This window comes from Balaenoptera physalus, assembly GCF_965194825.1.
Source record: "Balaenoptera physalus genome assembly, chromosome: 7".
NCBI lineage: Eukaryota > Metazoa > Chordata > Mammalia > Artiodactyla > Balaenopteridae > Balaenoptera > Balaenoptera physalus.
In genome coordinates, this window is record NC_138886.1 from 1,232,535 (window position 1) to 1,259,244 (window position 26,710).

The 26,710-nt window shown below is 66.8% G+C and overlaps 1 protein-coding gene across 3 annotated transcripts in view; it reads left to right on the forward strand.

The window, feature by feature from the left end:
* The window catches only part of NOTCH1 (notch receptor 1), a 47,017-nt gene that overhangs the window by 15,810 nt on the left and 4,497 nt on the right, over positions 1 to 26,710 (forward strand). For 2 of the 3 annotated variants that reach the window (XM_082469548.1, XM_082469549.1), the window contains exons 3-32: positions 4,340 to 4,602; positions 5,135 to 5,473; positions 7,549 to 7,671; positions 8,199 to 8,432; positions 8,811 to 8,966; positions 9,109 to 9,294; positions 9,603 to 9,716; positions 10,453 to 10,566; positions 10,872 to 11,105; positions 11,181 to 11,291; positions 11,871 to 12,063; positions 13,477 to 13,622; positions 13,857 to 13,970; positions 15,721 to 15,840; positions 16,152 to 16,304; positions 16,996 to 17,224; positions 17,937 to 18,138; positions 18,922 to 19,075; positions 19,205 to 19,389; positions 19,861 to 19,993; positions 20,159 to 20,416; positions 20,492 to 20,604; positions 21,315 to 21,886; positions 22,099 to 22,494; positions 23,060 to 23,208; positions 23,937 to 24,153; positions 24,311 to 24,398; positions 24,493 to 24,658; positions 25,256 to 25,551; positions 26,478 to 26,625. In XM_082469548.1, the coding sequence (XP_082325674.1) occupies positions 4,340 to 4,602; positions 5,135 to 5,473; positions 7,549 to 7,671; positions 8,199 to 8,432; positions 8,811 to 8,966; positions 9,109 to 9,294; positions 9,603 to 9,716; positions 10,453 to 10,566; positions 10,872 to 11,105; positions 11,181 to 11,291; positions 11,871 to 12,063; positions 13,477 to 13,622; positions 13,857 to 13,970; positions 15,721 to 15,840; positions 16,152 to 16,304; positions 16,996 to 17,224; positions 17,937 to 18,138; positions 18,922 to 19,075; positions 19,205 to 19,389; positions 19,861 to 19,993; positions 20,159 to 20,416; positions 20,492 to 20,604; positions 21,315 to 21,886; positions 22,099 to 22,494; positions 23,060 to 23,208; positions 23,937 to 24,153; positions 24,311 to 24,398; positions 24,493 to 24,658; positions 25,256 to 25,551; positions 26,478 to 26,625 (5,906 nt within the window). The remainder of the gene's footprint in view (positions 1 to 4,339; positions 4,603 to 5,134; positions 5,474 to 7,548; positions 7,672 to 8,198; positions 8,433 to 8,810; positions 8,967 to 9,108; positions 9,295 to 9,602; positions 9,717 to 10,452; positions 10,567 to 10,871; positions 11,106 to 11,180; positions 11,292 to 11,870; positions 12,064 to 13,476; positions 13,623 to 13,856; positions 13,971 to 15,720; positions 15,841 to 16,151; positions 16,305 to 16,995; positions 17,225 to 17,936; positions 18,139 to 18,921; positions 19,076 to 19,204; positions 19,390 to 19,860; positions 19,994 to 20,158; positions 20,417 to 20,491; positions 20,605 to 21,314; positions 21,887 to 22,098; positions 22,495 to 23,059; positions 23,209 to 23,936; positions 24,154 to 24,310; positions 24,399 to 24,492; positions 24,659 to 25,255; positions 25,552 to 26,477; positions 26,626 to 26,710) is intronic. The other variant, XM_082469550.1, reaches the window with a different exon arrangement.

Sequence of the window (26,710 nt, forward strand, 5' to 3'; positions counted from 1 at the left end):
TGAGCCCACGCAGTCCCCTCGACCCCCTCCCCGCACAGGAAACCGAGGCCCAGGCAGGCGGGGCACACCGCAGAGCCGGGGCTGGCAGAGCGGGAGGAGGCCCCTCTCGCCCCCCAAAGTCCCTTTGACAGAACTGTCTCACCCATCCATTGGGGGAGCCCCCAGGACGCCCCTCCCTGGGGCACCTCTGTCCCTCCTGCAGAAGGGAGGAGGGCAGCAGCACATCACGGATCCCCTGGCCCCCCCTCCACCGCTCCCGGCCAGGGTGCAGGGCCCGTGCTCACCCCTGGCTCTGCCCCACTGGACCGTAAACTCCTTGAGGGCAGAACTGAGTAAATCCCTCCTCAGTACTGAGGCCCTCCCCCTTGGAACTGAGGGGAGGAGGGAGCTGTCATCTGTCCCCTGGGGGCAGCAGATGGCCTGCTTAACTTAGAAAGGAAAACAGCACAATTTAGAATTAGTCCCGGGTGAAAGGGTGAAAGGTCGAGGCAACATCTGCCTCCGGATGCTTCTTTCTGGGGTTGCATTTCTATGGAGCAGCGCTGGGGGTGTGTGGCAGGGAGGGCCGAGCGGGCACGGTGGAAACTTTGAGGCGGGAACAAAGCTCCAGGCCGGGCGGGCCGCAGCCATTAGGTGCTCCTCCTCGGGGGGGGGGGTGGGGGGGGGAGCCGGCCCCTCTGCGGCCCTTCTCCTGGGGCCTTCAGCCCCACCTGTCACTCACCTGCCGCTGGCCAGGGTGGGCCAGGACAGGTCACCCCGCCCAGGTGGCCAGGCCGTGTGTGGCTGGGAGAGAAGGCCAGTGGAGGAGCAGGTGCTGGGGTGACCTCCCTCAGGAGGGGAGCAAGGAACGGGGAGCCATCATGGGCCCCGGGGTGCCAGGGGCTGGGCCGCGTGGTGGGTGGGGTGGTTCTCATCCAGCCTGCAGGAGGCTCTTGCCTCCCGTCTCAGGTTCTCCACACGGCCCCCGACGGCCCCTGGCCTGGAATCGCACGGCAGGTGTTGGGTGTGACTTCCCTCTCCAAGCCCGGGCACGTGTCCCCGCCGGGCACTTACACTGACCTGCCAGGACAGGTGTCGAGGACAGAATGGCCGTGAGGGGCTCGCTCACGGGTGCTGGTGGCCCTGGCCATGTCTGAGCAGCCTCACGGGCCCTCCGCCTTCTTAGGGAAGGGCGGGTGCCGTGGGTGCCTCCCCAGGAAGCCCAGCACTACAGCCAGGGTAGGAGAGAGGTGCAGACAGGTCCAGGGGACAGAGGGGGCATGGCTGGAGGCTGGCCAGAGCAGGGACAGAACTCGGGGGTGGGAGGCGCTGGGGAGTGGCCTCCGGGACTGGCTGAAAGCTGCTCCGCCGCCCCCCACCCGCCCAGGCCCAGACCCAGACCCTGCCCGCCTGGCTCAGGGCTTCCTCCCTCCCAGCTGAGGCTCCTGGCCAGACCCTGGTCGTACCTCACACCCCACGAAGCACCTGCCTCGGCACTCCCACCCCCGGAGGCTGCCCCTCCCTCCGGCCCTGCCCATCCTCTGGCTGGGGTGCTGGTGGACGGCGGCCAGGCCCAAGCCCAGCCCTGGAGCCGGCCCGGATGGGCAGCGTGCCTTCACGGCAGGGTCCACCAGGCCTGGGCGGGAGTGGGGAGGACAATGGACCCCCTTAGCTGCCGCCTTCCCCCACAGAGGGGCCTCCCTGGCTCCTGCCCCGCCCACTGGGGTTGGCGGCCGCCGCGCCCGGGCCGGCAGCAGCTGCTGCCCGCGTACCCAGCCACAGGCACACCTGCTCCCCAGCCGCCCTTTGTCCGCGCTGCCGACGCCTGATTTACTGGGTGCGTTTTCCCTCTTGCCGGCCCAGCGTAATACAGCCTCGTTGGCCGGGACGCTCCCGGTCCAGGCGGATTCGCCCACAGTCGTCCACGTGAGGCTCCCCATTCAGGATGGGACGGAGGAGGGTTGGTTCAGGGGCACACCGCCCCATGGCTGGAGGGTCTAGGGTTGTGCATCCGAGTGGGCCCTTCTGGTCCACTTGGGAGCACGGCTGAGCAGGGGACTGCTCTAGTGGTGGCAGGCCCCCCACCCCGCCACCCCTGGGACCAATGATGGAGGCCTAGCCTACAAGAAGGACGGTGCTGGGCAGCCTTGTGTGGATTCCCCTCAAAGCCGTGGGGCAGGCCCGCCTCATCTTGCCCATGCGGGTGGGCTTCCCTCCCCTTGGAGCTGGCGGGATGGGGGCAGGGCCCAGAGGCGAGAGGGAGGCCTGGACAGGACTGGCTCCCATCCCGCTTTGATGACCAAGCACCCTCTGTCCAGCACCCACCGCCTGCCTGCTCCGTCAGTAGCTGGGGAAGAAAAAAGAGCCTTTTCTCCAAGTGGGAGCTGCGGCCAGCTCCTGCCTGACAATGGAGGGCATTGAGAGGTGGCGGAGGTGCTGCCTCTTGGGTCTCCCCCCTCCCACCCCCAGGGCTCTGGGCTCCCAGTGCCACTCGGGCCGGGACCAGGCAACCTGTAACTGGATCCACGCACAGTGGGGGTCACACCGCCTTCCCCAGGCTCTGGGGTGTGGCCTTGCAGGAGCCAAGGTGCCAGGGCGCCAGCGGCACGGGGGCCGCGTGCTGGGGTCTGTGCCCCTCGCGAGGAGCCAACCAGCCCCCACTCCCTGAGCGGGCTGGCTCAGGCCTGAGTTACCTCCCCTGGACCCCTCCCAGAGGGCAGCTGGTTTTCTTTAAGCCAGTTGGTTTGGGACTCTTGGCTTCTGGCAACAGATGGTGGGCCGGAGTGGCCATTTTGCGTCCTCCCCGCCTGCCCTACCCAAGCCCCAGCCCCAGATAAAAGGCTTCAGGGAGATAGATGCCTCCCAGGCCACGGGGACGGGGCGCAGCCCAGCTGCTGAGAAACGCAGACCCCGGCCCCCCCACACTGCCACCGCCAACCCTGGGGAAGGGCCTCTCCAGGGGCCGCCCCTCCCCTTCTTCCCTGTGCAGCTTTGATTTTAGCCCCCAGGGCAGGCAGGAGGGGAGGGAGTGGGGGGCTGGCATTTGTTGGGGGCAGGGGTTCTGGTGGGCTCTGGAAGGTGGGATGGTCCGGGCTCAGGAGGGCCCTCTCTTCATCCAGGGGACCCCAGGCTCCCGGCAGCGCCCCCTGCTGCCCCGCCAGGTGGGAGGAGGCCCCGCCCACAGGTGCCCAGAGCTGTGGGCCCAGCGTTGGGGCCGCCTTCTCAGGCTGCCGCAGGCTGGGGGCCAGGCCAGGAGCGTTCCACCTCAGAGACTTTGCCGCTGGGAAGAGTGATGCCTGGCTGGTCCCAGAGCCTTTCCTGAGATTTTTCCTCGAGTGCAAGGCCGCGAGGTGACCTCGCGGGGGCAGTTTATGGCCCAGCCCCCAGAAGCCGAGGCGACAGGTGGCTAAGGGGGGCCCTGGGGTGGGGATGGCAGGCGCTGAGCCCTTCCCTGCAGGGAACGCGTGGCACCAGGCCTGGGGGCAGGGGAGGCAGGTCGCCGCCCTCCTGGCTCACCTGCTCCAGTCGCAGCCTGGGCAGTGAGTACCTGGGGAAGTGCCGGCCTGCCAGAGCAGCGGTCCTCCTGGACCCCGGCTTCTCCAGCTGGGCAGCGGGTGTTTCTGCTCCTGGCTGACGTCGTGTGGACATCTGTCGTGAAGCCTTGACCGCACAACGGAAGAGCCGTGTCTGGGTGCCACGTGTGGGTGGGGATGGGTGCCGACCAGCACGGTCCCCAGCGCATCAGACCCCTGACAAAGAACTCCACGTCGCGAAGAAAATGGGAAGCCAGGCCACGTCGTGTTGGCAGTCCTTTCCACGTTTGCTATCCTATCGATGTTGAAAGAAAAAAAGCTGTGAACTCTTTTATTAACCAAATAACGCACATTCATTACCGAAAAGCTAAAGAGGAGAAAAAGCAGGCAGGCCCCGAAACTAAAGATTTTACAGAGCACCGTTCCCCTCGGCAGAGAACGGCCGTGTCTGCCCGCGTGGTCGGTCCCCTTCTCGGTGGCTTGCCAGGGTGCAGACAGATGCCTCCGTGAGTTCTGAAACCTACTCCGGGGCCCACCAAACACTCTGGTCTCTAGCTTCTCCAATTAACATAATCGCTTTTCTTTACAGAGGTGAAATTCACTTAATATAAAATTATCCACTTAAAAGCGTACAGTTCAGTGGCGTTTGGCACACTAGTGATGTTGGGCAACCACCACCCCCTCTGGTCCCAGAACTTCCCCTCACTCCTCGAGGGGCCGCTCCCGGCCATGCCCGCTGCCCGGGGTGGGGCCCCACCGACGCCGGGGTTGATGGCAGGTGGCTGGCTGGGGGGCGGGCACTCACCGCCCCGGTCTGTCTCCCGCAGCTGCAGCGGGGCCTTTGCGGGCCAGCGATGCCAGGCACCCAACCCCTGCCTCAGCGCCCCCTGCAAGAACGGCGGGACGTGCCACACGGTGGAGCGTGATGGCCTGGTGGACTACGCCTGCCGCTGCCGCCTGGGCTTCTCGGGGCCGCTGTGCCTGACGCCCCGCGACCACGCCTGCCTCGCCAGCCCCTGCCTCAACGGCGGCACCTGTGACCTGCTCACTCTCACCGAGTACAAGTGCCTCTGCCCTCCGGGCTGGTCAGGTGAGGACGCCGGCGGGGGACGGGGCTGTGGCGCTCGAGAGGGGTGGGCAGGCCCCGGCCTTCCCCCAGCTGCCCGCACAGCAGATGCCGGCCCCGTCTGTGTGGCTGGGGAGGGCTTTGCTCGGCTATTGGGGTCCGTGATCCAGAAGTGGCGCAGAGCACCCCCCCGGAGGGTCCCCACGCCCCTCTCCAGCCCTGGAGGGCCCCACCCCTGCCCGCCTGTGTGAGCAAAGGGGAGACTCCCACCCCCCTCCTGCCAGGAGTGCAGGCCCCCCTGCAGGAGCCATGGTGTCACTGCGGGCACCAGAGTTTAAGAACACGGGCTCTGGAGGGGCACCTGCCGCCGTGCATCCTGCCACGGTCACTCAGCCCCTAAGCTGTCGGGGTCCTGAGGTGTCAGGAGCCGACACCGTGGGGTTCATCCCCGGCTGGCACCTCCTCCGTGGTGCCTGGAGGCTGCCCCCGGCTCTTGGGGCGGCCCAGCGCGGGGAGCAGGGAGGCCGGCTGACCCCCTTCGCTCCTGCCCCCCCAGGGAAGACATGCCAGCAGGCCGACCCCTGCGCCTCCAACCCCTGTGCCAACGGTGGTCAGTGCCTGCCCTTCGAGGCCTCGTACATCTGCGGCTGCCCACCCGGCTTCCACGGCCCCACCTGCAGGCAGGACGTCAACGAGTGCAGCCAGAACCCCGGGCTTTGCCACCACGGTGGCACCTGCCACAATGAGGTCGGCTCCTACCGCTGCGCCTGCCGCGCCAGCCACACCGGCCCCCGCTGCGAGCTGCCCTACGTGCCCTGCAGCCCTTCCCCCTGCCAGAACGGGGGCACCTGCCGCCCCACGGGGGACACCGCCCACGAGTGCGCCTGCCTGCCAGGTACCGCTCGCTGGCCCCTGCTGGGGGTGGCCGTGCTCCCCCTGCCTGGTGGGAGGGCCGGGGGTGCCCAGGGCAGAGGGAGCACAGGGCTGGAGCAGGGCATGCTGGGCCTGGGGATGGACGTCCACTGAGCGCGGGCGATTGGAAGGCAGCCTTGGGTGTGGTGTAGGGGCGGGTCTGGAATGGGGGCCACCCATTAGGCACCTGCCCACCCACTTCTGCCCGGGGACGGGTCCGTTGTAACCAGACAGCTGGGCCCGTGACCCCTGATGCTCCTCCCCTGCCGCCAGCCTTCTCCAGGCCACTCAGGAACCCCCGAATCTTGAGCTCCCTGGGCCCACGTGCACGTTACAGAGCTCTCCACGGCAGCAGGGAGTATCCTCGCTCATGCGGCCCCCGGGCTTCCCCTGTTTCCCCGAGGTGGGGACAGTGAGGCTGGGGCTTATGCGTCACTTGCCCCAGTGGTGGCCCTTCCTCCTGGCCCCGCTGGTCTCCCACCGGTGGGGCGACAGTGACGGGCACAGCACCCCCCAGCAGCTCCACTCTCCCTGTTGTGTGTCCCAGACTTGCCACTGTAGTTTTCATTTGAGTCAGTTTTGCTGCTGGTGATCTAAAAATACTAGTAACGACAAAGAGGTTTGAAGATCTCGCGTCTGTCAGCTGCGCACTGGCGGTTAGGCGGTTAGGCAGGAACGAGGAAGGGAAGGGTGTTTCAGGAGGGGGGCGGGATGAGGAGGTGGGGCTGGGGTTTGGGTGCTGGAGGGGAGCCCAGCGTCTGGCTGACCCAGGGGTGAGCCGAGGGTCGCCCCAGCCCCCATGCTGCCGCGGCCCAGCTCAGCCCCTGCAAAGAGGAAGTGCTCTGCCCGCCCACTGTCCATGAGCCCCGGGCCTTGTCACTGCAGCGGCCGTCTGTGCGTGCAGACGCCGGGCGCATGCATTTCCTGCATGTCACTGGCACTCCCCTCGCCGCCTGCCTGCCGCGGTGCTGCTGGCCGCCCAGCTGGGCTGCTCAGCTGTCTACAGGGGGCTGGGCCAGGCGTGCCCCCCGGTTCTGGGTTCAGATGCCTTCTTGGTGGTTGTGGGACCCCAGGCCTGGGACCTTGTGTCTGGCCACATGGGTCAAGTGGGGCCGTGGAGGTGGGCGGAGTGGGGGGCCAGCCAGAGGATGCTGCACGCCTGGGGTGGGTGAGGTGAGACCCTTCCTGCTTTACAGCTCACCCTCCAAAGCCAGGGAGAAGCAGCACTTGCGGCCCACCGCATACAAGTGGGTCTGGAGTGAGGGCGCCAGCCTCCCGTGCGGGGGCCTCAGAGGGAGGGGCAGGAGGGAGTCCAAAGGCACCCCGGGAGGAGCATTAATCAGTAACTGGCTGCAGGTTTGGCTATTGCCAGGCGCACCTTTCTGGGTTGATTATTGAACCAGCGGGAGTTGAATGGATTAATAGCTAACTGGCTGGCTGCGGAGTTGGTGCTGCAGAGGTGGGCCCGGGCTGGGGGAGGAGGTGGGCCCTGCCCGCGCCTCTGTTCCTGGGAAGCCAAGGGCCACACCTGCAATCCCCCCAGGACTGCCCACCTGGGTCCCACTGTCTCCCCGCTCCGGTTCCCCGCTTGGCGGGCCCCCGGGCCCAGTGCAGCCCCTGCAAGGCGGGGTATCTGTGGCCGCACACAGGGGTGTTGCAGAGAACCCCCAGCGTGGGGCGAGCCGGCAGGCAGTGTCCAGTCACTGGAGCCGCTACACAGAAGGTCTTCTACAGCAGAACCTCTAGAACCTGTAATCCTGAGTTCCTGTCTGATCAGCTGGCTCTTTACAAAATGATTCCTTAGAGGGGAATGTGTCGCCCGTCCTGGTCACAGGAGTGGGAAGGGTGGGGCGTGGACCCCGAGGGCTGTGAGGCAGCGGGCATCACAGGGTAGGCCATGGAGGAACAGCTCTCTGTCCAGAGTAGGGTGTCGTGGGTGCAGCCAGGAAGATGCCAGAGCCCAGATTGAGCGTGGCAGGGAAGGTGAGGGCAGCGACGCGCGCTGCCCAGCCCTGTAGGGAGGCTTGACCGGGCCCCTGGCTCCCCCCTGCCACACAGGCTTCACCGGCCAGAACTGCGAGGCAAACATTGACGACTGTCCAGGAAACAACTGCAAGAACGGAGGCGCCTGCGTGGACGGCGTGAACACTTACAACTGCCGCTGCCCCCCGGAGTGGACAGGTGTGCGCACGGAGAGGCCTGGGTGGGCACCGCCGCTGCTGGAGCACACGCACGGGGCGGGCCGGGGGGGCGAGAACCTGGTCCAGGCCGGGAGGGATTCCGGAGTGACCTGGGGCTGCCCCGCCGCCGGGCTCTGAGGCCCCCGCCCCAGCAGTCAGCACAGATGTGGCATCAGCTGGTCTGTGCGGGCCATTTGCAGCCTGGCCCTGGGCAGCCCTGAGCCAGAATCAGGTCCCCAGTTTGAGCCCGGCTGCTGGGCAGGACCCGGGGACGCTGGCCGGTAGGACGCCGGCCCCACCCACAGACGAGCGTGGACCCCAGTGCACCTGTGCCTGCACAGCAGCCAGATGAGAGCCCCCTCTGGCGCCAGGGGTGCAGGGGAAGGAGTGATTCAGGCTGGTGGCAGGCGGAGGAGTCATGAGGGAAGGCTTCCTGGTGGAGGGGGCCCTGCGCCCCGAAGGGGAGGGTCTCGGCTGTGGTTGAGGGTCTGGAGGCACCGCCCGGCCCGACGGTCCCGGCCCCCGCAGGTCAGCACTGCACCGAGGACGTGGACGAGTGCCAGCTCATGCCTAACGCCTGCCAGAACGGCGGGACCTGCCACAATGCCCACGGCGGCTACAACTGCGTGTGCGTCAACGGCTGGACGGGCGAGGACTGCAGCGAGAACATCGACGACTGCGCCAGTGCCTCCTGCTTCCACGGCGCCACCTGCCACGACCGCGTGGCCTCCTTCTACTGCGAGTGTCCCCACGGCCGCACGGGTGAGCGCCGACGAGGCGGGTTCTCGCTGCCCTCGCCCGGCGGTGGGCCCCCTCGGGTCAGGGCTCGCGTGCGTGCCCTTGCGCAGACACACGGACTGCAGCTTTGCGGGGCCTGTGAGGGTGACCCCAAAAGGGTCCTTTCTGGAGTGAAGGGGCTGGCGGGGCTGGGGCGTTGCCTGCCGTCAGGGCCGCGGGCAGTGAACCTCCCGGAGTGACTCGGGCGTCGTGGGACGCTCCACGGGGTCACTAGCAGTGGCACAGTGGGTGGGTGGGGTTGTCCCTCCCTGGGTAGCCGGGCGGGGGTGGACCCCGGCTGCGGGCAGCCCGCGTTCCCAGGCCAGGGGCAGTGCCTCGGCTGACCACCACTATGCCATCCAGGTCTGCTGTGCCACCTCAATGACGCCTGTATCAGCAACCCCTGCAATGAGGGCTCCAACTGCGACACCAACCCCGTCAACGGCAAGGCCATCTGCACCTGCCCCTCGGGCTACACGGGGCCGGCCTGCAGCCAGGATGTGGACGAGTGCTCGCTGGGTACGGGCAGCCGAGGGGGCAGCCAGGGCGCTGGGAGCCTGGTGGAAATAGTCTGATGGGGGAGGCGGGCACACCCCAGAGGGTTCTGGAGGCCAGGGTTCCCGGAGCCGCCCCTCACCGTGCCGTGCCCGCCCACCCGCAGGCGCCAACCCCTGTGAGCATGCGGGCAAGTGCATCAACACGCTGGGCTCCTTCGAGTGCCGGTGTCTGCAGGGCTACACCGGCCCGCGCTGCGAGATCGACGTCAATGAGTGTGTGTCGAACCCGTGTCAGAACGACGCCACCTGCCTGGACCAGATTGGGGAGTTCCAGTGCATCTGCATGCCCGGTACGTGGCCAGCCTCCCGCCCGACCGTCAGGGGCACCACCGGGCAAGCGGGGGTGGGGAAGCCGCGTCAAGGCCGACGGACCCCTGGGAGCAGCCCGGCCGCACCTCCTCTGCCCGCCCAGGCCGCGGCCCCAGTGGGTATCTGGGGAGACCGAGCCAGGCCCGTGGGGCACAGCAGAGAGCGGGCCAGAGCTGGGCAGCTGGGTCACCCGGGGGAGCAGGTGTGGAGGGGGCAGCCCTCGGCTGTAGTGAGGGCCGCCGAGGTGGGTCATGGGGTCCTGCCCCCCTTGACCGCCCCCTCCCCGTAGGCTACGAGGGCGTGCACTGCGAGGTGAACACGGACGAGTGTGCCAGCAGCCCGTGCCTCCAGAATGGCCGCTGCCTGGACAAGATCAACGAGTTCGTGTGCGAGTGTCCCACAGGTGAGGCCTGGCCCCAGCTGCGCCCCCCACGGGAGCGCCCCGCTGTCCCTGCGGGCTGCCGGGTTGGGTCCCCCAGGGGCTGGGTGGGAGACTGCCGACTTTCACCTCGGGAGTGGGCAGGGTGTTTTCAGGCTTCCCCCAGTGGGCAAGGCTGGGTTGGGCAGGGGGTCCTGGCCCCCAACCTTGCTGGGGAGCCCGGGACCCAGAGACCCTCCTCCTGCTGGCGGGTCCCTGGGAGCAGCGGTGTGTTCGCCAAGCCCGGAGGGACCTCGACGGGAGGAGGTCTAGCCTGCCCTGGCCTCCCGTCTCCGCCAGCCTGCAGTGCACACGATGCCCAGGAGGGCCTAAGGAGCCTTTGGGCGCCTGAGTCTGTCCCGGGGGAGGGCTGGGGTCTGGGGGACGCCGGGCCCGGGGAGGTGTTGTGGGTCAGAGCCTTGGCTCTCCCGAGATGCAAATCAGCTGTTCCAGACACCGAGCCGGGAACCCGATTCTCAGCCCGACGAGGCTGTAGCCATAGCAACCGGAGTCAGTCTGGGGCAGAGGCCCCTGTGTGAGGGAGCGGGAGGCGTGTGACCCGAAAGGCGGGAGCTGAAAGGGGACGAGAAGAGAATGGGGGGTTTGCCCAGCCCCGGCCAACGCACTCTCAAGGGGCCCTCCCAGGCACTCCCTGTGCTTGGCTGGCTGTGGGGCCACTGCACCCATCATGTCTGACCGCCGTCCCTCTCCCCGGCTGCAGGCTTCACCGGGCACCTGTGCCAGTACGACGTGGACGAGTGTGCAAGCACACCCTGCAGGAATGGCGCCAAGTGTCTGGACGGGCCCAACACCTACACCTGCGTGTGCACGGAAGGTGCGGGGCCGCCCGACTGCCAGGCTGAGCGGGGGGAGGAAAAGCAGGCGTGTAGGGTCCAGGGAAGGGGAACAGCCGGGAGCTGAGGCTGGGAAGGTGACCCCCTCATTCTGGGGCCTCTGGTCCAGGGGCCAAGAGCAAGGTGAGGCTTTGACCCGGGCAGTGGGGGACGTCCCCAGACATTCCTCCCCAGTCTCCCCCGGCGGGAGCGCAAGTGACCCTGGGTTGGTTGGTGGCGTCCTGGGATGGGACGGCCGCGTGCCCGGGGAGCAGCCCCACTGAGCCTCTCAGCCCCCGCCCTGCAGGTTACACAGGGCCCCACTGTGAGGTGGACGTTGACGAGTGCGACCCCGACCCCTGCCACTACGGGTCCTGCAAGGACGGCGTTGCCACCTTCACCTGCCTGTGCCGGCCGGGCTACACGGGCCACCACTGCGAGACCAACATCAACGAATGCCACAGCCAGCCCTGCCGCCATGGGGGCACCTGCCAGGACCGCGACAACGCCTACCTCTGCTTCTGCCTCAAGGGGACCACAGGTGCCTGGCCGGGGCTGTGACTGGGGGGCTGGGGGCGGGAGCGGGAACCGACCGCCTCTGGTCTCCCACCGCCAGGACCCAACTGTGAGATCAACCTGGACGACTGTGCCAGCAACCCCTGTGACTCGGGCACGTGTCTGGACAAGATTGACGGCTACGAGTGTGTGTGTGCGCCGGGCTACACAGGTGAGCCGCCCAGGGCTCGGGGACCCGCAGGGCTCTGTCCCCCCGCCCTCGTCACGGCCTTGCCTCAGGGGCCCGGGCTGTGCTCACACGTCAGGGTCTCCGGGATGGGCCAGGTCTGAGGACCGTGGGGGCGGGATGGTGCAGGCCGCCCGCCGCCCACCGCCCACCGCCCAGGGCCCAGCTGTCAGACCACCAGCTTTGGCAACGGTGGCAGAGACCACGGAAGGATCGGGGCTCCGGCCGGCACCGGACGGGCATCCCTGAGGCTCTCGTTCCTGGTCAAAGCCGGCCCAGCAGGCCCAGAGCAGAGCCAGGCTCCCGGCACACGTGCTGCCCTGCACGGCCCTCTGCCCTGAGCGTGTCCGGGGCCTCCTGAGCCTCAGCCCTCACCGGCCAGCTCGGCCCCTGGGCCCCAGGAGGGGAGTTTGTGTCGGTGGGAGTCTGCGCCTCGGAAGGACCTGGGGAGGGGGTTCCACGGAGGGGGAGACTGAGGCCCCGAGGGCTGGGACCCCTCCCACTCTCCCTCCTGGGGGGGTGGGCGTGGGTGTCTGAGCCGCCCCCCCGTGCCACCGCCCGCAGGGAGCATGTGCCACATCAACATCGACGAGTGCGCGGACAACCCCTGTCACAACGGCGGCACCTGCGAGGACGGCGTCAACGGCTTCACCTGCCGCTGCCCCGAGGGCTACCACGACCCCACCTGCCTGTCCGAGGTCAACGAGTGCAGCAGCAACCCCTGCATCCACGGGGCCTGCCGGGACAGCCTCAACGGGTACGGGGCCGCCCCGCACTCCGCGTCCTCGGGAGCCCTGCCCCAGGGAGGCGGCCTGCTCGGGGGCTGGCGGCTGGCGGGCCGGGGCGGGGCAGTCGCGAAGCCCCGGACTGGCCAGCGGTGGACCCCGGGCTGAGTGGGTGGGTGCCCCTCAAGGACGGATCTGCCGTTGGTGCCCTGAAATGTGCCGTCGGGCGCTCGCTCCGCTCCTGGTCTGTGCCCAGCGCTGCCCTGGGCTCTGTGTGCTCACGGGCCACAGCGTGCGCTCGGGACACACATGGATGCCGTGGCCGCAGGCAGGGTTTCTGTGACACCACGGCCCGATGAGATGATCGTTCTGGTCTTTGTCCTGGTTCCTGCAATCACTCAGATCTATAGAAGTGCAAGGAGTATCTTTTGTTATTTGTCGAAGCCCCTTTCAAGCACACCTGAGGATGAGGCTGGGTGCCGGGGAACCGTGTGAGGAGGGGGTTGGATCTCTGAGCCCCACCCTGACCTCCAAGGAGGGGAGGGGGGCTGCAGGGTGAGTTAATCACCAACAGCCGGTGATGGAAATTGGTCACGCCTGTGTGAGGAACCCTCCATAAAAATGCAAAGCGCAGGAGTTCAGAGAGCTTCCGTGTCGGCGAACAGGTGCTGGGGTGGCGGGAGCAGCTCTGAGCCCTTCCCCGTACCTGGCCCTGAGCATCTCTTCCATCGGGCTGTTCCTGAGTTTCACCTTTTATAATAGACCACTAACCTTGTAAGTAAACTGTTTTCCTGAGTTTGTGAGCCATTCTAGCAACAAGGAAGGCGTCTGATTCATAGCTGTTCGCTCAGAAGTACAGGTGACAACCTGGGACTTCAGGTTAGTGTCTGACTTGGGGCCGGTCTTGTGGGACCGAGCCCTAGGTGTGGGGTCTGCGCTGACTCCAGGTAGTTAGTGCCAGAAATGAATTGTGGGATACTCAGCTGGTGTCCCCGGAGCTGGAGGATTGCGTGATGTGCGAAACCCCCTACATGTGTGGCGTCAATATTAGAGTGTAGAGAAGCTTACTTTTAGTTTCTGACACCCATTACGTGCCCGGCACTGCTCTGTCTAGATGGGGCCATTGACATGGGCAGGGACCCCATGCCCCCGTTTGGCACAGAGAGGGTAAGCACACTGTTCAGGGCCACACAGCGAGTGAATGGTGGAGGGCCTTCTGACCACTGCCCTGAACTGGGCACTGTCCCCCATCTAGTTTAACAAACCCTCACCACCTTCTTGGGCAAGGTGGGCTATTTAAAGGTGTTTAAAGGACTCCGAGGGTCAGAGCGGACCGGCGCCTCCGTCCAATCAGATCATAGGAAGGTGGCAGAGCGGGGAGGGCCCCCAGCCTAGGCCCTCCCCTCTTGGGCCACACCTGAGATGCCGTGTGGTCACTTCTGCAGGTACAAGTGTGACTGTGACCCCGGGTGGAGTGGGGCAAACTGTGACATCAACAACAACGAGTGTGAGTCGAACCCCTGTGTCAACGGGGGCACCTGCAAGGACATGACCAGCGGCTACGTGTGCGCGTGCCGGGAAGGCTTCAGTGGTGAGTGGGGCGGGGCTCCTGGTGCAGAGCGGGCCCCCCAGGGCGGCAGCGCGGAGCCAGGACACAGGTCCAGCCACCGCGACCCGTGGCGGCTCCCTCCCTGGGGGGGTGCGGACCTGCTGGGGTCGACTCCAGGCCCCAGGCTCAGCGCAGGGCCCTTCCTCCACACCAGGTGGGACCTGGCCACGGCACCAAGGGTGACGGCCACACTGACTGCTGTCCCTCCCTCTCCAGGCCCCAACTGCCAGACCAACATCAACGAGTGTGCGTCCAACCCGTGTCTGAACCAGGGCACGTGTATCGATGATGTGGCTGGGTACAAGTGCAACTGCCTCCTGCCCTACACAGGTGAGGGCGGGGCCTGGAGGTGGGGGCGGGGCCTGGAGGCGGGGGGCGGGGCCTGGGCCGCCCATGGGAGCGGTGCCTGAGGGGTACGCGGCGGCTTTCCGGGGCTGGCCTTGTCTGCATTGCTCGGCGGGCATCCCGAAGGCTCTGCTCTGTACTCGGAGCCTTGGGCCTGGCCACATTAGGGCCTCGCCCTGCAGGTGTCATTGCCAGATGAGCCCACAAAATACCGGGTGCCTGGGAGGAAGTTTTAGTATAAGTAGGTCCCAAGTATTTTATCTGGTGAGGTGGCCCCCTTGGTGGCAGAGCTGGGAGCTGGGCCTGGGCTGTTGGCCTCCACGGCCCAACGTCCATGCTGCCTTGGGCCCCCGGGGGCCAGGCCGCCCTCCCCATCCGCTGGCCGGGCCTGAGGGATTCCTTTGATGGCGGGCCCTCTTTGTGTGGGGAAACAAGGAGCCCTCTGTTCCCGCTGAGAGCGGCGGGAGACTTGTCCCCGGGCGTCTCAGCCTCTGCCACTGGCCTGGCCAAGGGGATCGCGAGATATGGTCCCCTCCTTAGAAGAGATTTGCCAAGTGTTAAAAAATAAAAGTCCACAACGACTAGGGCCACCAGCCCCACGGGGAGTGGGCAGAGGGTGCTGCCACTGGGGACAGTTGTGGCCCCCAGCGGTCCTGAGAGGGCCCCGGCGGGCGGGGTGGGGCCCATGACTGTGGTTCTCATGACATCGGGCGGCCCATGGCCAGAGCAGTGTTTTCTTTGACCAAAGCTGGGGAGCTGGACTTTCTCTCTTGTACCGGTGAGGAAACTCTCCCCTGGTGGCCGCCCAGGGGCTTCCGCACCCAGGGCGCACCCGAGTCCCTTTCGGACACGTTGACATCGGGGGCCGGAGGGCCGGCGGGGAGGAGCCGGCCTGTGCTGACCTGCTTCCCGTCTGCCCGCTTCCTGCTTCCCTCTGCACAATTGTCGGAAACTCTAGCGAATTTCCTGCCTGCCCGGGTCGCTGTGGAAACCGATAGAAAGAAAGGCCCTGGACAATCAGACCCTCGGGCCGGGGAGATAATGGACCACAGGGAAGATAACGCTTCCTCGCGGCCTCAGGACTCAGTCCCGCGGGCTGTAAACAGGAAGGCTTTCAGGGAGGAAAAGCCCCCCAGTGTGCCCGGGGGTCTAGCCAGACTCCCGTCCCCGTCCTGGGGGTCCTGACACCTCACCCGCTGCTGCCCCGATAAGTAGCCCGTGCTCGGGGCTGAGGCTGGCACGTCTCCGGCAGCAAGGGCTCGTCCCCTGCTGTCGCAGCCTTTGTTCAGTGGCCTCCTGCGTTGGGCACTTGCTGCCCTTGACACAGAGCCCCTGGATTAGCTCCCAGGCCGCCGGCTCAGTGCAGGGCCCTCTGCTACCAGGAGGTGAGGAGGGGGCGTGAGGCTGGGAGCAGGTCCAAGGCCCCTGTGACGTTGTGGGGGGCGTCAGTCCCAGCCCAGCCCTTGCTGCTGGCGCTTTCGGTGGGGTGAGGCCCAGGCCGTGCCCCGCAGCCTCTTGGGGGGCAGGGGATCATCTGGTTTGTGTTCGGGTCCCGACTCAGCCAGGCGCTCACGGGGGTTCCAGTGCCACGCCATATGCCCCCCTGCGGGGCAACCAAATGTGCTTTGGTGGTAGGACCAGCCGCAGGCGGTGGCTGCAGTGGTCTCTGTCAGGTGGTGCCACGGGGCGTTGACCCTCCGGGCCGGGGCTCCCCGCCTGTGCCTCTTCCCCTCAGGAGCCACGTGCGAGGTGGTGCTGGCCCCATGTGCCCCCGGCCCCTGCAGAAACGGCGGCGAGTGCAAGGAGTCCAAGGACTACGAGAGCTTCTCCTGCGCCTGCCCCGTGGGCTGGCAGGGTGAGCCAGCGAGCCCAGGAGGCGCTGGGGCAGGGAGGCTGGGCGTTCCGGGGAGCTTGGGCGTCTGTAGAGCAAGAGGTCGTGAGCTCCCCGTCCTTGGAGATGAGCCAGCGGGCTGCAGAGCCCTCCCAGCCTTGGACGTCTGCATCCTGCTCGGCCCCACGTTGGGGGACAGCAAGTCGGAGAGCCCCTCCTTCCCGGGACGCCCCCAGAGGGCCATCCCGCGGCTGCGGAGGCCCCGCTCCTGGGGGGCAGGGGAGAGTCCTGTGGGGAGGGGGCTGAGCTGACAGCTCCCTCTCCCCCTCCCCCAGGGCAGACCTGCGAGATCGACATCAACGAGTGCGTGAAGAGCCCGTGCCGCGCGGGAGCCTCCTGCCAGAACACCAACGGTGGCTACCTCTGCCACTGCCAGGCCGGCTACACGGGGCGTAACTGCGAGACGGACGTCGATGACTGCCGGCCCAGTGAGTGGCCGGCCAGCCCCGTCCACCTCTGAGATGCTCAGGGCAGGGAGCTCGTTGGGGTCGGATGGGAGAGTGGACGGGGCAGCACCCGGGTGCAGGGTTGGCGCTGGCAGCCCCCTTGGTCCAGCTGGACCCGCCAGGAGGGCGCCCGATCGGGGGCCGGAGGAGTGCTGGGGGGGTGGCTGCTGTTGACGGAGCGCTGTTGACCAGCTAGGTGGTCCCACGTGGTCCTGGAGGCTCTGGAGCCAGGTTGCCAGGCTTCAAGCCCATCCTCGCATCTCCCCACCAGACTCCAGGGCTCCTCCCCCAGGGCCTTGCCTGCCCCGGTCCGGCGTGGTTCTTATTCTTGTCGTGACCGCTGTCGTGAGGAGCGGGGCTCTCAGACCCCTGGCTCACACGACCGTGGCATCCAGAGAAGCCGAGCGTCTCATCTGGCCTCACTGGCGAGCAGGGAAGACTGAGTGCAGCCTTGCTCGGTCTCACTGTTAAGCCCGGGCGTTCTCCCCGCCCTTGTGGCCTGGGGACCGGGAACACGTGGAGGGGTGGAGACCCCAAGCCCGTGCTGCAGCCTGCCGGGCCGGGGCTCCTGGCCGGACACCGTGGGGGCAGTGCCGGGGTCCCCGCAGCTTCCGTTGCCCTGGCAGCGGGGGTGGTGCCCGCCCATCAGGCCTGCCCTCCCTTCCCCTCCCAGACCCATGCCACAACGGGGGCTCCTGCACAGACGGCATCAACACGGCCTTCTGCGACTGCCTGCCCGGCTTCCAGGGCGCCTTCTGCGAGGAGGACATCAACGAGTGCGCCAGCAACCCCTGCCGCAATGGCGCCAACTGCACCGACTGCGTGGACAGCTACACCTGCACCTGCCCCGCGGGCTTCAGTGGGATCCACTGTGAGAACAACACGCCTGACTGCACGGAGAGGTGCGTGGGGGCCACGGCCACCGGTATGGGCGCCATGCAGGGCGGTCCCGGGCCTTAGGCTGACGTGGGGAGGCAGATGGGCCACAGGGCCACGCAGTGTCTGGCAACCTGCGCACCGAGCAGGTGTCGGCCTGGTGGGCACACGGTGCCAGTCGGGTTGACTCAGATGCTGTTCCTCCTAAAAGAGCTGTTGTCCATTGACCCGTGTGACTTAGGAGCAGGAACCCTGGTGGTTTATCCTGAAGAACTGGTGTTCCTCCTTCTATCAGACCAAGGACCTTGTAACCCATCTTGTTTCCTTATTTGCCTTGGCTGCCAGGAAGCTCAGTGTTGAACGTTATTCTCATCCCTGGTTTCTGACATAACTATCTCCCGTGTTGTCTGTGCAGTTCTGGTTTCTGCCTATTTTTATCTTAACCGCTATATACCATATGTGTAATGAAGCTCCTCTCAGCGTGAGTTATAAAGAAGGCAAAGGAAGGGAGTACGACATGGTGTGAGAATCTGAGGTCCCTGGTCCTGTGTTGGCGACCTCCTGGGACTCCTGTTGGCTGACCTCAGGGAGGCTGTTCCTGGCCTGTCCTGGCACTCAGCCCCTTTGGCCACGCTGATTCGAGGGGGAGACGCCAGCGTGGAGGTACCTGCTTCTGCAGGGTCCTGCTGCCCCCACCCCCGCTCACCACCGCCCTCCCTGCTGCCCACCCACCTCCAGCTCCTGCTTCAACGGCGGTACCTGCGTGGACGGCATCAACTCCTTTACCTGCCTGTGTCCGCCAGGCTTCACGGGCAGCTACTGCCAGCACGACGTCAATGAGTGCGACTCTCGGCCCTGCCTGCACGGTGGCACCTGCCACGACAGCTATGGCACCTACAAGTGCACCTGCCCGCAGGGCTACACTGGCCTCAACTGCCAGGTGAGTCAGGGCCGCAGGGGTGCCCACCACTCAGCGTCACAGCCACACCACTGGGTCCCCCTCGCCTCAGCTCCAGCTGGCTTCACCACCCTGGGGTACGGGTGAGAGGGCCAGGCTCAGAGGGCGGGGGTGGCTCCTGGAGATCTGGGCTGCCCGCCTGGGGCCCAGCCCTGGGCTGAGCTGCTAGATAAGGAGTCAGAGGTGAACTTGGAACTCAGGTAGCAGAGGTTTATGGAGCGCGAATGAGGACCACCTGATCTGGGGGAAGACCGCTAAAAGCCAGTGTTTTCCTAGGAAATATGTAAAGGTGTTAAAGATTTACATTCATCGAAGATTTTCACATAAAACATCAGTTACAAAAGAGCTGTTTACTTCTTAAGAAAAATCTTCCTTCAAGGAAAGGCAGCTGGGAATTCCCTGGCTGTCCAGTGGTTAGGACTCCACACTTTCACTGCCAGGGGCGCGAGTTCAATCCCCAGTCGGGGAACTAAGATCCCGTAAGGTGCGTGGTGTGCCCCCTCCCCCCCCCAAAAAAAAAGGAAAGGCAGCTGGTGGTCCGGATTCACCGAGGGCCCAGAGCAAGAGAGAGACCCCCACCCCAGCCCCTGGCGGTTCCTGAGCAGGGGGGCCCATGGGCCTCGGGGTCCATTTCTGTAGGATGGGGTCACGCCACCTTGGGTGAGAGGTTCTCTGGCGCGTGTGTGTTCCCCTGCCGGGTGGGCTGGGCCCCTTGGGAGTGGCGGGTGGGGCGCTGTGAGCGAGGCCGCCCCCTGCCGCCCCCAGAGCCTCGTGCGCTGGTGTGACTCCTCGCCCTGCAAGAATGGCGGCAGGTGCTGGCAGACCAACGCCTTGTACCGCTGCGAGTGCCACAGTGGCTGGACTGGCCTCTACTGCGACGTGCCCAGCGTCTCCTGTGAGGTGGCCGCATGGCAGCAAGGTAACCGGCCGTGTCCCGGCCTGGCCCGGGCTTCCCCACAACCACCGGGCGTCTGTCCTCTGAGGTCAGGAGGTTTGCTGTCAGGAGGGGAGCCCAGGCCTCACGCTCCGTCCACCTTGTCCCCTGCAGGCATCAATGTTACCCACCTGTGCCGGAACGGAGGGCTCTGCATGAATGTGGGCAACACGCACCACTGCCACTGCCAAGCGGGCTACACGGGCAGCTACTGCGAGGACCAGGTAGACGAGTGCTCGCCCAGCCCCTGCCAGAACGGGGCCACTTGCACCGACTACCCTGGTGGCTACTCCTGCGAGGTGGGGACCCGTCCCTGGTGAGGGTGCGCGTGTCTGGTATGAGTGTCGTCGAGGGCTGGGCCCTGGGCTGGGAGCCGGTGCAGCAGGGAAGACCAAGCCCATAGACGTGTACAACTTTCAGTCTTATTAAGGGAGGGCTCAGTAATCAGGAAAGACTGCCTGGAGGAGTTGTCCTCTGGGGGAGGGCACCTGGAAGAGGAAATGGGACGGGGTTTCCCCTCCCCCAGATTTGCCCCAAGGCCCCCACCTCTATGCTAGGGAACCGGGTCTAACACCCACCTTGGGCAGTAAACTGCAGCTTACTGGGGCCCTTCCCGGGGTCTCCATCTGGGTCCGCCAAGTGGGAGGAACCCCCAGCTTCGCTGGGCAAGAGGGCAGCTCATGGGCCCCATCAGCCTGCACAGGGGGTGAGGGGGCCACACCCCGGCTGCCCGCAGAGCCTCAGGCCCGCCCCTCGCTGTCCCCCTGCAGTGCGTGGCTGGCTACCACGGGGTGAACTGCTCCGAGGAGGTCAACGAGTGTCTGTCCCAGCCGTGCCGGAACGGGGGCACCTGCATCGACCTCACCAACACCTACAAGTGCTCCTGCCCCCGGGGCACACAGGGTAGGCAAGGCCACACCCGGGGAGGGAGCGTGCCGGCCCGTGGCCAGCGTCCATTTCCTGGGCGTCCGGGCTCCCTGGTCCTGACCGCTGGCCAAGGAGCGCACCCGGGGGAGGAGCGGGGCCAGCGAGCCGCCGCACGGGCTCTGACGGCGCCTGGGCCTGCAGGCGTGCACTGCGAGGTCAACGTGGACGACTGCAACCCCCCCGTCGACCCCGTGTCCCGGGGCCCCAAGTGCTTTAACAACGGCACCTGCGTGGACCAGGTGGGCGGCTACAGCTGCACCTGCCCGCCCGGCTTCGTGGGCGAGCGCTGTGAGGGCGATGTCAACGAGTGCCTGTCCAACCCGTGCGACGCCCGCGGCACCCAGAACTGCGTGCAGCGCGTCAACGCCTTCCACTGCGAGTGCCGCGCCGGCCACACCGGTGGGTGCCGCCGGCCGGGGGCAGGGAGCGGTGCCGGGGTCGGGGTCAGCCCCTCACACCTGCTCTCGTCCCCAGGGCGCCGCTGTGAGTCGGTCATCAACGGCTGCAAGGACAGGCCCTGCAAGAACGGGGGCAGCTGTGCCGTGGCCTCCAACACCGCCCGCGGGTTCATCTGCAAATGCCCAGCGGTAGGTACAGCCGGGCAGGCGGTGGGAAGGGCCCTGTGCGGCCAGGAGGGCTCCCTGGCCTGAAGGTGACAGGAGGATGCGCCCGCTTGGGGCACCTGGGGTACTGAGGTGGCCAGAGAACCCCGCCTCCCCCCAGCCCACACACGTGCCGGAGGACAAAGGGTGGCTTGAGTGTCTGGACTCCAGCCTCCTCGTTCCCCTCGAGACCGTGTGTTTTGTGTCAATAAACTTTATGTTCAGAGCACTTTTATAGAAAAATCGTGCAGAAGGAGGGTTCCCACGTACCCCCTCCCTCTACACACCTAGTTTCCCAGTTGTTAGCAACTTGCCCTCACGTGGAACACTGTTACCACTTACCACGGGCATTAATACATTGTTAAATGATCAACACTGATACACTGTTACGTCAAGTCTGCTCTCCTGTGGTGTTTGGGTCTGACACACGTGTAGTGTCACGTGTGCACTGTTGCAGGATCACGTGGGTTTGTCGGTGCCCTAAAACCGCCCCACGCCCCCCGCTGTGCTCCCTCTTCCCTCACTCGCAGCCCCTGGGAACCCCCGAGCGTTTTATGTTGACTTTCTTTAAAGGGTCCGGCTGCCCGGGGAAAGGGGAATGGGGGATGCAGAGGCACGGCCAGGCCTGGGCGGGTCCCTGGGCGTCTGGGGAGCCAGCCCACCCCGACACCCCCTGTGTGGCCCCTTCCCGGCAGGGCTTCGAGGGTGCCACGTGTGAGAACGACGCACGCAGCTGCGGCAGCCTGCGATGCCTCAACGGCGGCACCTGCATCTCGGGCCCGCGCAGCCCCGCCTGCCTGTGCCTGGGCCCCTTCACCGGCCCCGAGTGCCAGTTCCCTGTCAGCAGCCCCTGCCTGGGTGGCAACCCCTGCTACAACCAGGGCAGCTGCGAGCCCACGTCCGAGAGCCCCTTCTACCGCTGCCTGTGCCCCGCCAAGTTCAACGGGCTCCTGTGCCATATCCTGGACTACAGCTTCGGCGGAGGCGTGGGCCTCGACATCCCCCCGCCGCAGATCGAGGAGGCCTGCGAGCTCCCCGGCTGCCGCGAGGAGGCCGGCAACAAGGTCTGCAGCCTTCAGTGCAACAACCACGCCTGCGGCTGGGACGGCGGCGACTGCTCCCTCAACTTCAACGACCCCTGGCAGAACTGCACGCAGGCCCTGCGGTGCTGGAAGTACTTCAGCAACGGCCGCTGCGACAGCCAGTGCAACTCGGCCGGCTGCCTCTTCGACGGCTTCGACTGCCAGCGTGCAGAAGGCCAGTGCAAGTAAGGCCCGCGGGGACGGCCGCTCTGCGCCGCGGGGGCCCCGGGGCTCGCGGGGCAGCACGAGGGAGCCGTCCGCTCACAGGCAGGGGGAGGGCAAGGGGCGCGGGCGGAGGAAGGGCCCCGAGCTTGCGGGCGGGGCGGCGGGGGGGGAGCAGGTGCTGGCCGAGGGGGCCCGGCGTGGAGGGAGCCCTGAGCGCGCCCTGTGCCCACAGCCCCCTGTACGACCAGTACTGCAAGGACCACTTCAGGGACGGGCACTGCGACCAGGGCTGCAACAGCGCCGAGTGCGAGTGGGACGGGCTGGACTGCGCGGGGCACGTGCCCGAGCGGCTGGCGGCCGGCACGCTGGTGCTGGTGGTGCTGATGCCGCCCGAGCAGCTGCGCAACCACTCCCTGCACTTCCTGCGCGAGCTCAGCCGCCTGCTGCACACGAACGTGGTCTTCAAGCGCGACGCCAGCGGCCAGCAGATGATCTTCCCCTACTACGGCCGCGAGGAGGAGCTGCACAAGCACCCCATCAGGCGCTCTGTGGCCGGCGGGGCCTCGCTGCTCCCGGGCAGCGGGGGCGGGCGCCGGCGCAGGGAGCTGGACCCCATGGACATCCGCGGGTGGGTGCGCTCCCGCGGGGCCCCTCCCACCCGCGCGGGCCAGGCCCTCCCTGGCCGTCAGGGCCGCCCCCCGAGCGTCAGCGCTCTTCCCACTACGTGCTGAAGGAAACCCAGGACTTACGGGTCCTGGGAGGGGTGAGGGGCAGAGACGGCATTCCCCCGGGTCTCTTCACCCCATGGCCCGCGCCCTGGAGCCTGGGGTCGGCGCTCGGGGGAGGGTCAGGCTCTCGACATGGCTTTCCTTCCGAGATGAGGAACAGGGGCGCCCGTGGCCCTCGAGGGAGCCCCGGGGCCGGGGGTGGGGCGGGCGCGCTCTGAGGGGTGTCTGGGATGGGCAGCCACGTGTGCCCTGCTGGGGCGCACGTGGTGTCCACCTCCAGGGTCGTTCCTGTCCTGACCCAGCTCCCCGCCGCCCCAGGCTGCCCCCTCGGGTTCTGGGAGTGCCTCTGCCCGCGCCCATCAGGGTGATGCCACAGGGGCCAGAGCTGGTCCCTGGGGGCAGCGGGCCGGGTGGGCACGGGGGAGGCTGGGGCCCGAGCCCCCTGTGACCCCGGTGCGCCCCCAGGTCCATCGTCTACCTGGAGATCGACAACCGGCAGTGCGTGCAGTCGTCCTCCCAGTGCTTCCAGAGCGCCACGGACGTGGCCGCCTTCCTGGGCGCGCTCGCCTCGCTGGGCAGCCTCAACATCCCCTACAAGATCGAGGCCGTGCAGAGTGAGTGGCCCGCCCTGCTCGCCCAGCCGCACTCCCTCGGGAGCTGTTGCGTGCACTGGGAGGGGTCCGCCTGGGAGGGGCTGTCTCCCAGCTCCCCTCCAAGACGCTCACGTTCTCCGTGCCATTCGCCACCCACGGGGGTGTCACGCCATCCAGAGTTTCGGGAGTGCTTTGCTGGCGTTTTCCGCCCCGCACTCTCTCCCTCCCACAATGACAGCTGTCAGCGAGGCTGGCCCAGGGGAACCAGCACATCCACCAGAAAGTGGGAGCCTTTTTCTCGCCCCACCCCTTCCTCCTGATTTTTCTTTGTTGGGTATTATTTCAAAATCATTACAGCTTTTTTTTTAAAAAAAAAAAAAGGAGAGAGAGAAAAGAATTGATCGGTGTCATGTGAAGTGTTGAAGTTTGTATCTCGAAAATCCCCCTAAATCCTTTGTCTTAACAGCTCAATGCAAGTGCAGTGATTTGAAGTTGGCTAATCCTTCTCCCTTAAAGGAGAAAAAAGTAAAAGCCGTCTCCAGATAGCCGGCTGGTGCAGGAGAGAATTTAGCGATAGTTTGCAATTCTGATTAATCGCGTAGAAAATGACCTTATTTTGGGGGGCGGGATGGAGGAGAGTGGGCGAGGAGGCGCCCGGCCGTGGAGCCAGCGCGCTGCCCCCGGCCGCCAGCCTGCCTGGTAGCTCGGCCTGATGTCCGGGCGCCCGCCCGCGGCCCCTGTGCCCGCAGGTGAGACGGTGGAGCCGCCCCCGCCCCCGCCGCTGCACTTCATGTACGTGGCCGTGGTGGCCTTCGTGCTGCTCTTCTTCGTGGGCTGCGGGGTGCTGCTGTCACGGAAGCGCCGGCGGCAGCATGGCCAGCTCTGGTTCCCCGAGGGCTTCAAGGTGTCGGAGGCCAGCAAGAAGAAGCGGCGGGAGCCCCTCGGCGAGGACTCCGTGGGCCTCAAGTTAGTGGACGTGGCCGCGGCATCTGGGGGACTTGCGGGAGGCGGGGCTGCCCCCTGTGGACCCACGGGCCCCACCTCAGGCGCCAGGCGCGGGCAGGGCCCCGGGGGTCTCCCGGGAGCCCCGCTCAGTCCCGCCTCCCCACCCCCTCACCCCCAGGCCCCTGAAGAACGCCTCGGACGGCGCCCTCATGGACGACAGCCAGAACGAGTGGGGCGACGAGGGCCTGGAAGCCAAGAAGTTCCGGGTGAGTTGGGGCTCCAGGGCCCCTGCCCCCGCCCCAGCCCGTCACCCCTCCCGGCCCCTTAGGACGTGGCCCTCTGCTCGACCCTCTTCCTTAGTTCGAGGAGCCCGTGGTCCTTCCCGACCTGGATGACCAGACAGACCACCGGCAGTGGACCCAGCAGCACCTGGACGCCGCTGACCTCCGCGTGTCCGCCATGGCCCCCACGCCGCCCCAGGGCGAGGCCGACACCGACTGCATGGACGTCAACGTCCGCGGGCCGGGTAGGTGCCGCCGGCCCCCCGCTCCACCCTCCGGCGCTCCACCCCGGGGCACCTAGCCGCTTCGGGCAGCCTGCTCTTCCCTGACCTCGTGACCCGCCTGCCCCCCTCCCCTGAGCCCTCGGGCTCAGTACCTGGAAGCTCAGCTTCGGGGGGATGAGACCTTGGAGGGCGTGGGGACCCCGGGGAGTTGCTCAGCCTCCTCGCTGGCTCCCCCCTCGGGGTGACGGTCTCAAAACTCACTCTGCCCTCCGAGTTAATTTCTTGATCCGAAACGCTTCTTCTGAGACACCCGAGGTGTTGGTTTCCTAACCACCCATTTCTTACGTGGTCTCTCTCCTGGCTGGGCTGTTGGTGAAGGTCTCGGGCAGGTCAGGAAGCGGAGCGGCGGGCGTCTCTGCCGCCCACCAGCCCGTTGGAGCTGGACTTGGCTCTGCCCTCTGGGCGCTTGGATGGACCGCATTGGCCCCAGGCAGGGTGGCCTCCGTGCGCCGCGTGTCCACAGGGCTGCCCGCCGCTGCGGACGGGTGTCACGGTCCCAGAGCAGCTGCTGGGGGCCGGCCTTCCTGACCAGGACCCGCCCCTGTCCCGCCCCTGCAGACGGCTACACGCCCCTCATGATAGCCTCCTGCAGTGGAGGGGGCCTGGAGACGGGCAACAGCGAGGAGGAGGAGGACGCACCCGCGGTCATCTCGGACTTCATCTACCAGGGCGCCAGCCTGCACAACCAGACGGACCGCACCGGCGAGACCGCCCTGCACCTGGCGGCCCGCTACTCGCGCTCCGACGCGGCCAAGCGGCTGCTGGAGGCCAGCGCTGACGCCAACATCCAGGACAACATGGGCCGCACCCCGCTGCACGCGGCCGTGGCTGCCGACGCGCAGGGTGTCTTTCAGGTGGGCAGCCCTGCCCGCGCCCTTCTGCCAGCTCGCGCCCGCCTTCCCTCCTCGTGGGCGGGCCCCGGGGCCCTCATTCCAAGCGTGGCCAGAGCCGGGGCAGCTGGCGTCTCCCCCTCTTCCCCATCTCGAGCCTCTGCACCCTGAAGCGGGCCCGAGGCCGGGGAGGGCATCAAAGCCCCGTGTCGTCCTCGAGGAGGAGCCAGGCTCCGTCCCCTGCGTTGCCCCTCCCGCCTTGCCCCTCCCTCCCTGCTTTGGCTGGAGGCGTCGCCTCTGGCGGTGGGGAGAAGGGCTGGAGGCTGCTGTTTGCTGCCTGCAAACCGGGGGCTCTGGCCTTGCTGGGGGTCTCAGGACCAGGGTGGATTAGGGACTTGGATGCCCGGGCCTCTGGGGCATGTCCCTGGCAGAGGTGCTTTGAAAGCCGCCGGCCGGTCCCCCTGCCTCAGACCAACCAGGCTCTGGGCAGTGCTGCTCTGGGGCACAGACGGGGGTTTTAATTTAGTAATTTTTGACGTGTTGTCTTTCTATGGAAGTAAGAGATCAAGGACGATTTAAATGAGCCCCTGGAGGCAGGCCCTGGCGAGTTTGCTCTGGCAGCCTCTCTGGCGCTTAGAGACAAATTCCCACGGGCGCTTGCTTCCCAAGAGTTGGGCCCGTCCCGCACACGGCTTGGTCCCCCGCGCCTTTCACCCACCAGCAAGCAGTGACCGTCCTTCTCACGGGTGCTCTGGCCCCGGCCCCTCTAGTGGCGGCCAGTGGTTCCCCGCCCACCCCCCGCCCCAACCCCATGGCCGTCCAGTCTCGCTGGGGCCACTTAGACCCCAGAAGGGGCTGCTTCCATGTCAGGGATCGGATCCCAAGCATTTGTCCCAGGTGGGGGCCTCGCGCTCCCACTGGCCGAGCCTGAGACCTTCCCTGTCGCCTAGATCCTGATCCGGAACCGAGCCACGGACCTGGACGCCCGCATGCACGACGGCACAACACCACTGATCCTGGCCGCCCGCCTGGCCGTCGAGGGCATGCTGGAGGACCTCATCAACTCCCACGCCGACGTCAACGCTGTGGACGACCTGGGTGAGCCAGGCTGCGCCCCGCCAAGCCCGCGGGGGTGCCTGCGGGCACCTGCTCCTCCCTAACCCGCCCTCTGCTTCCCCTCGCA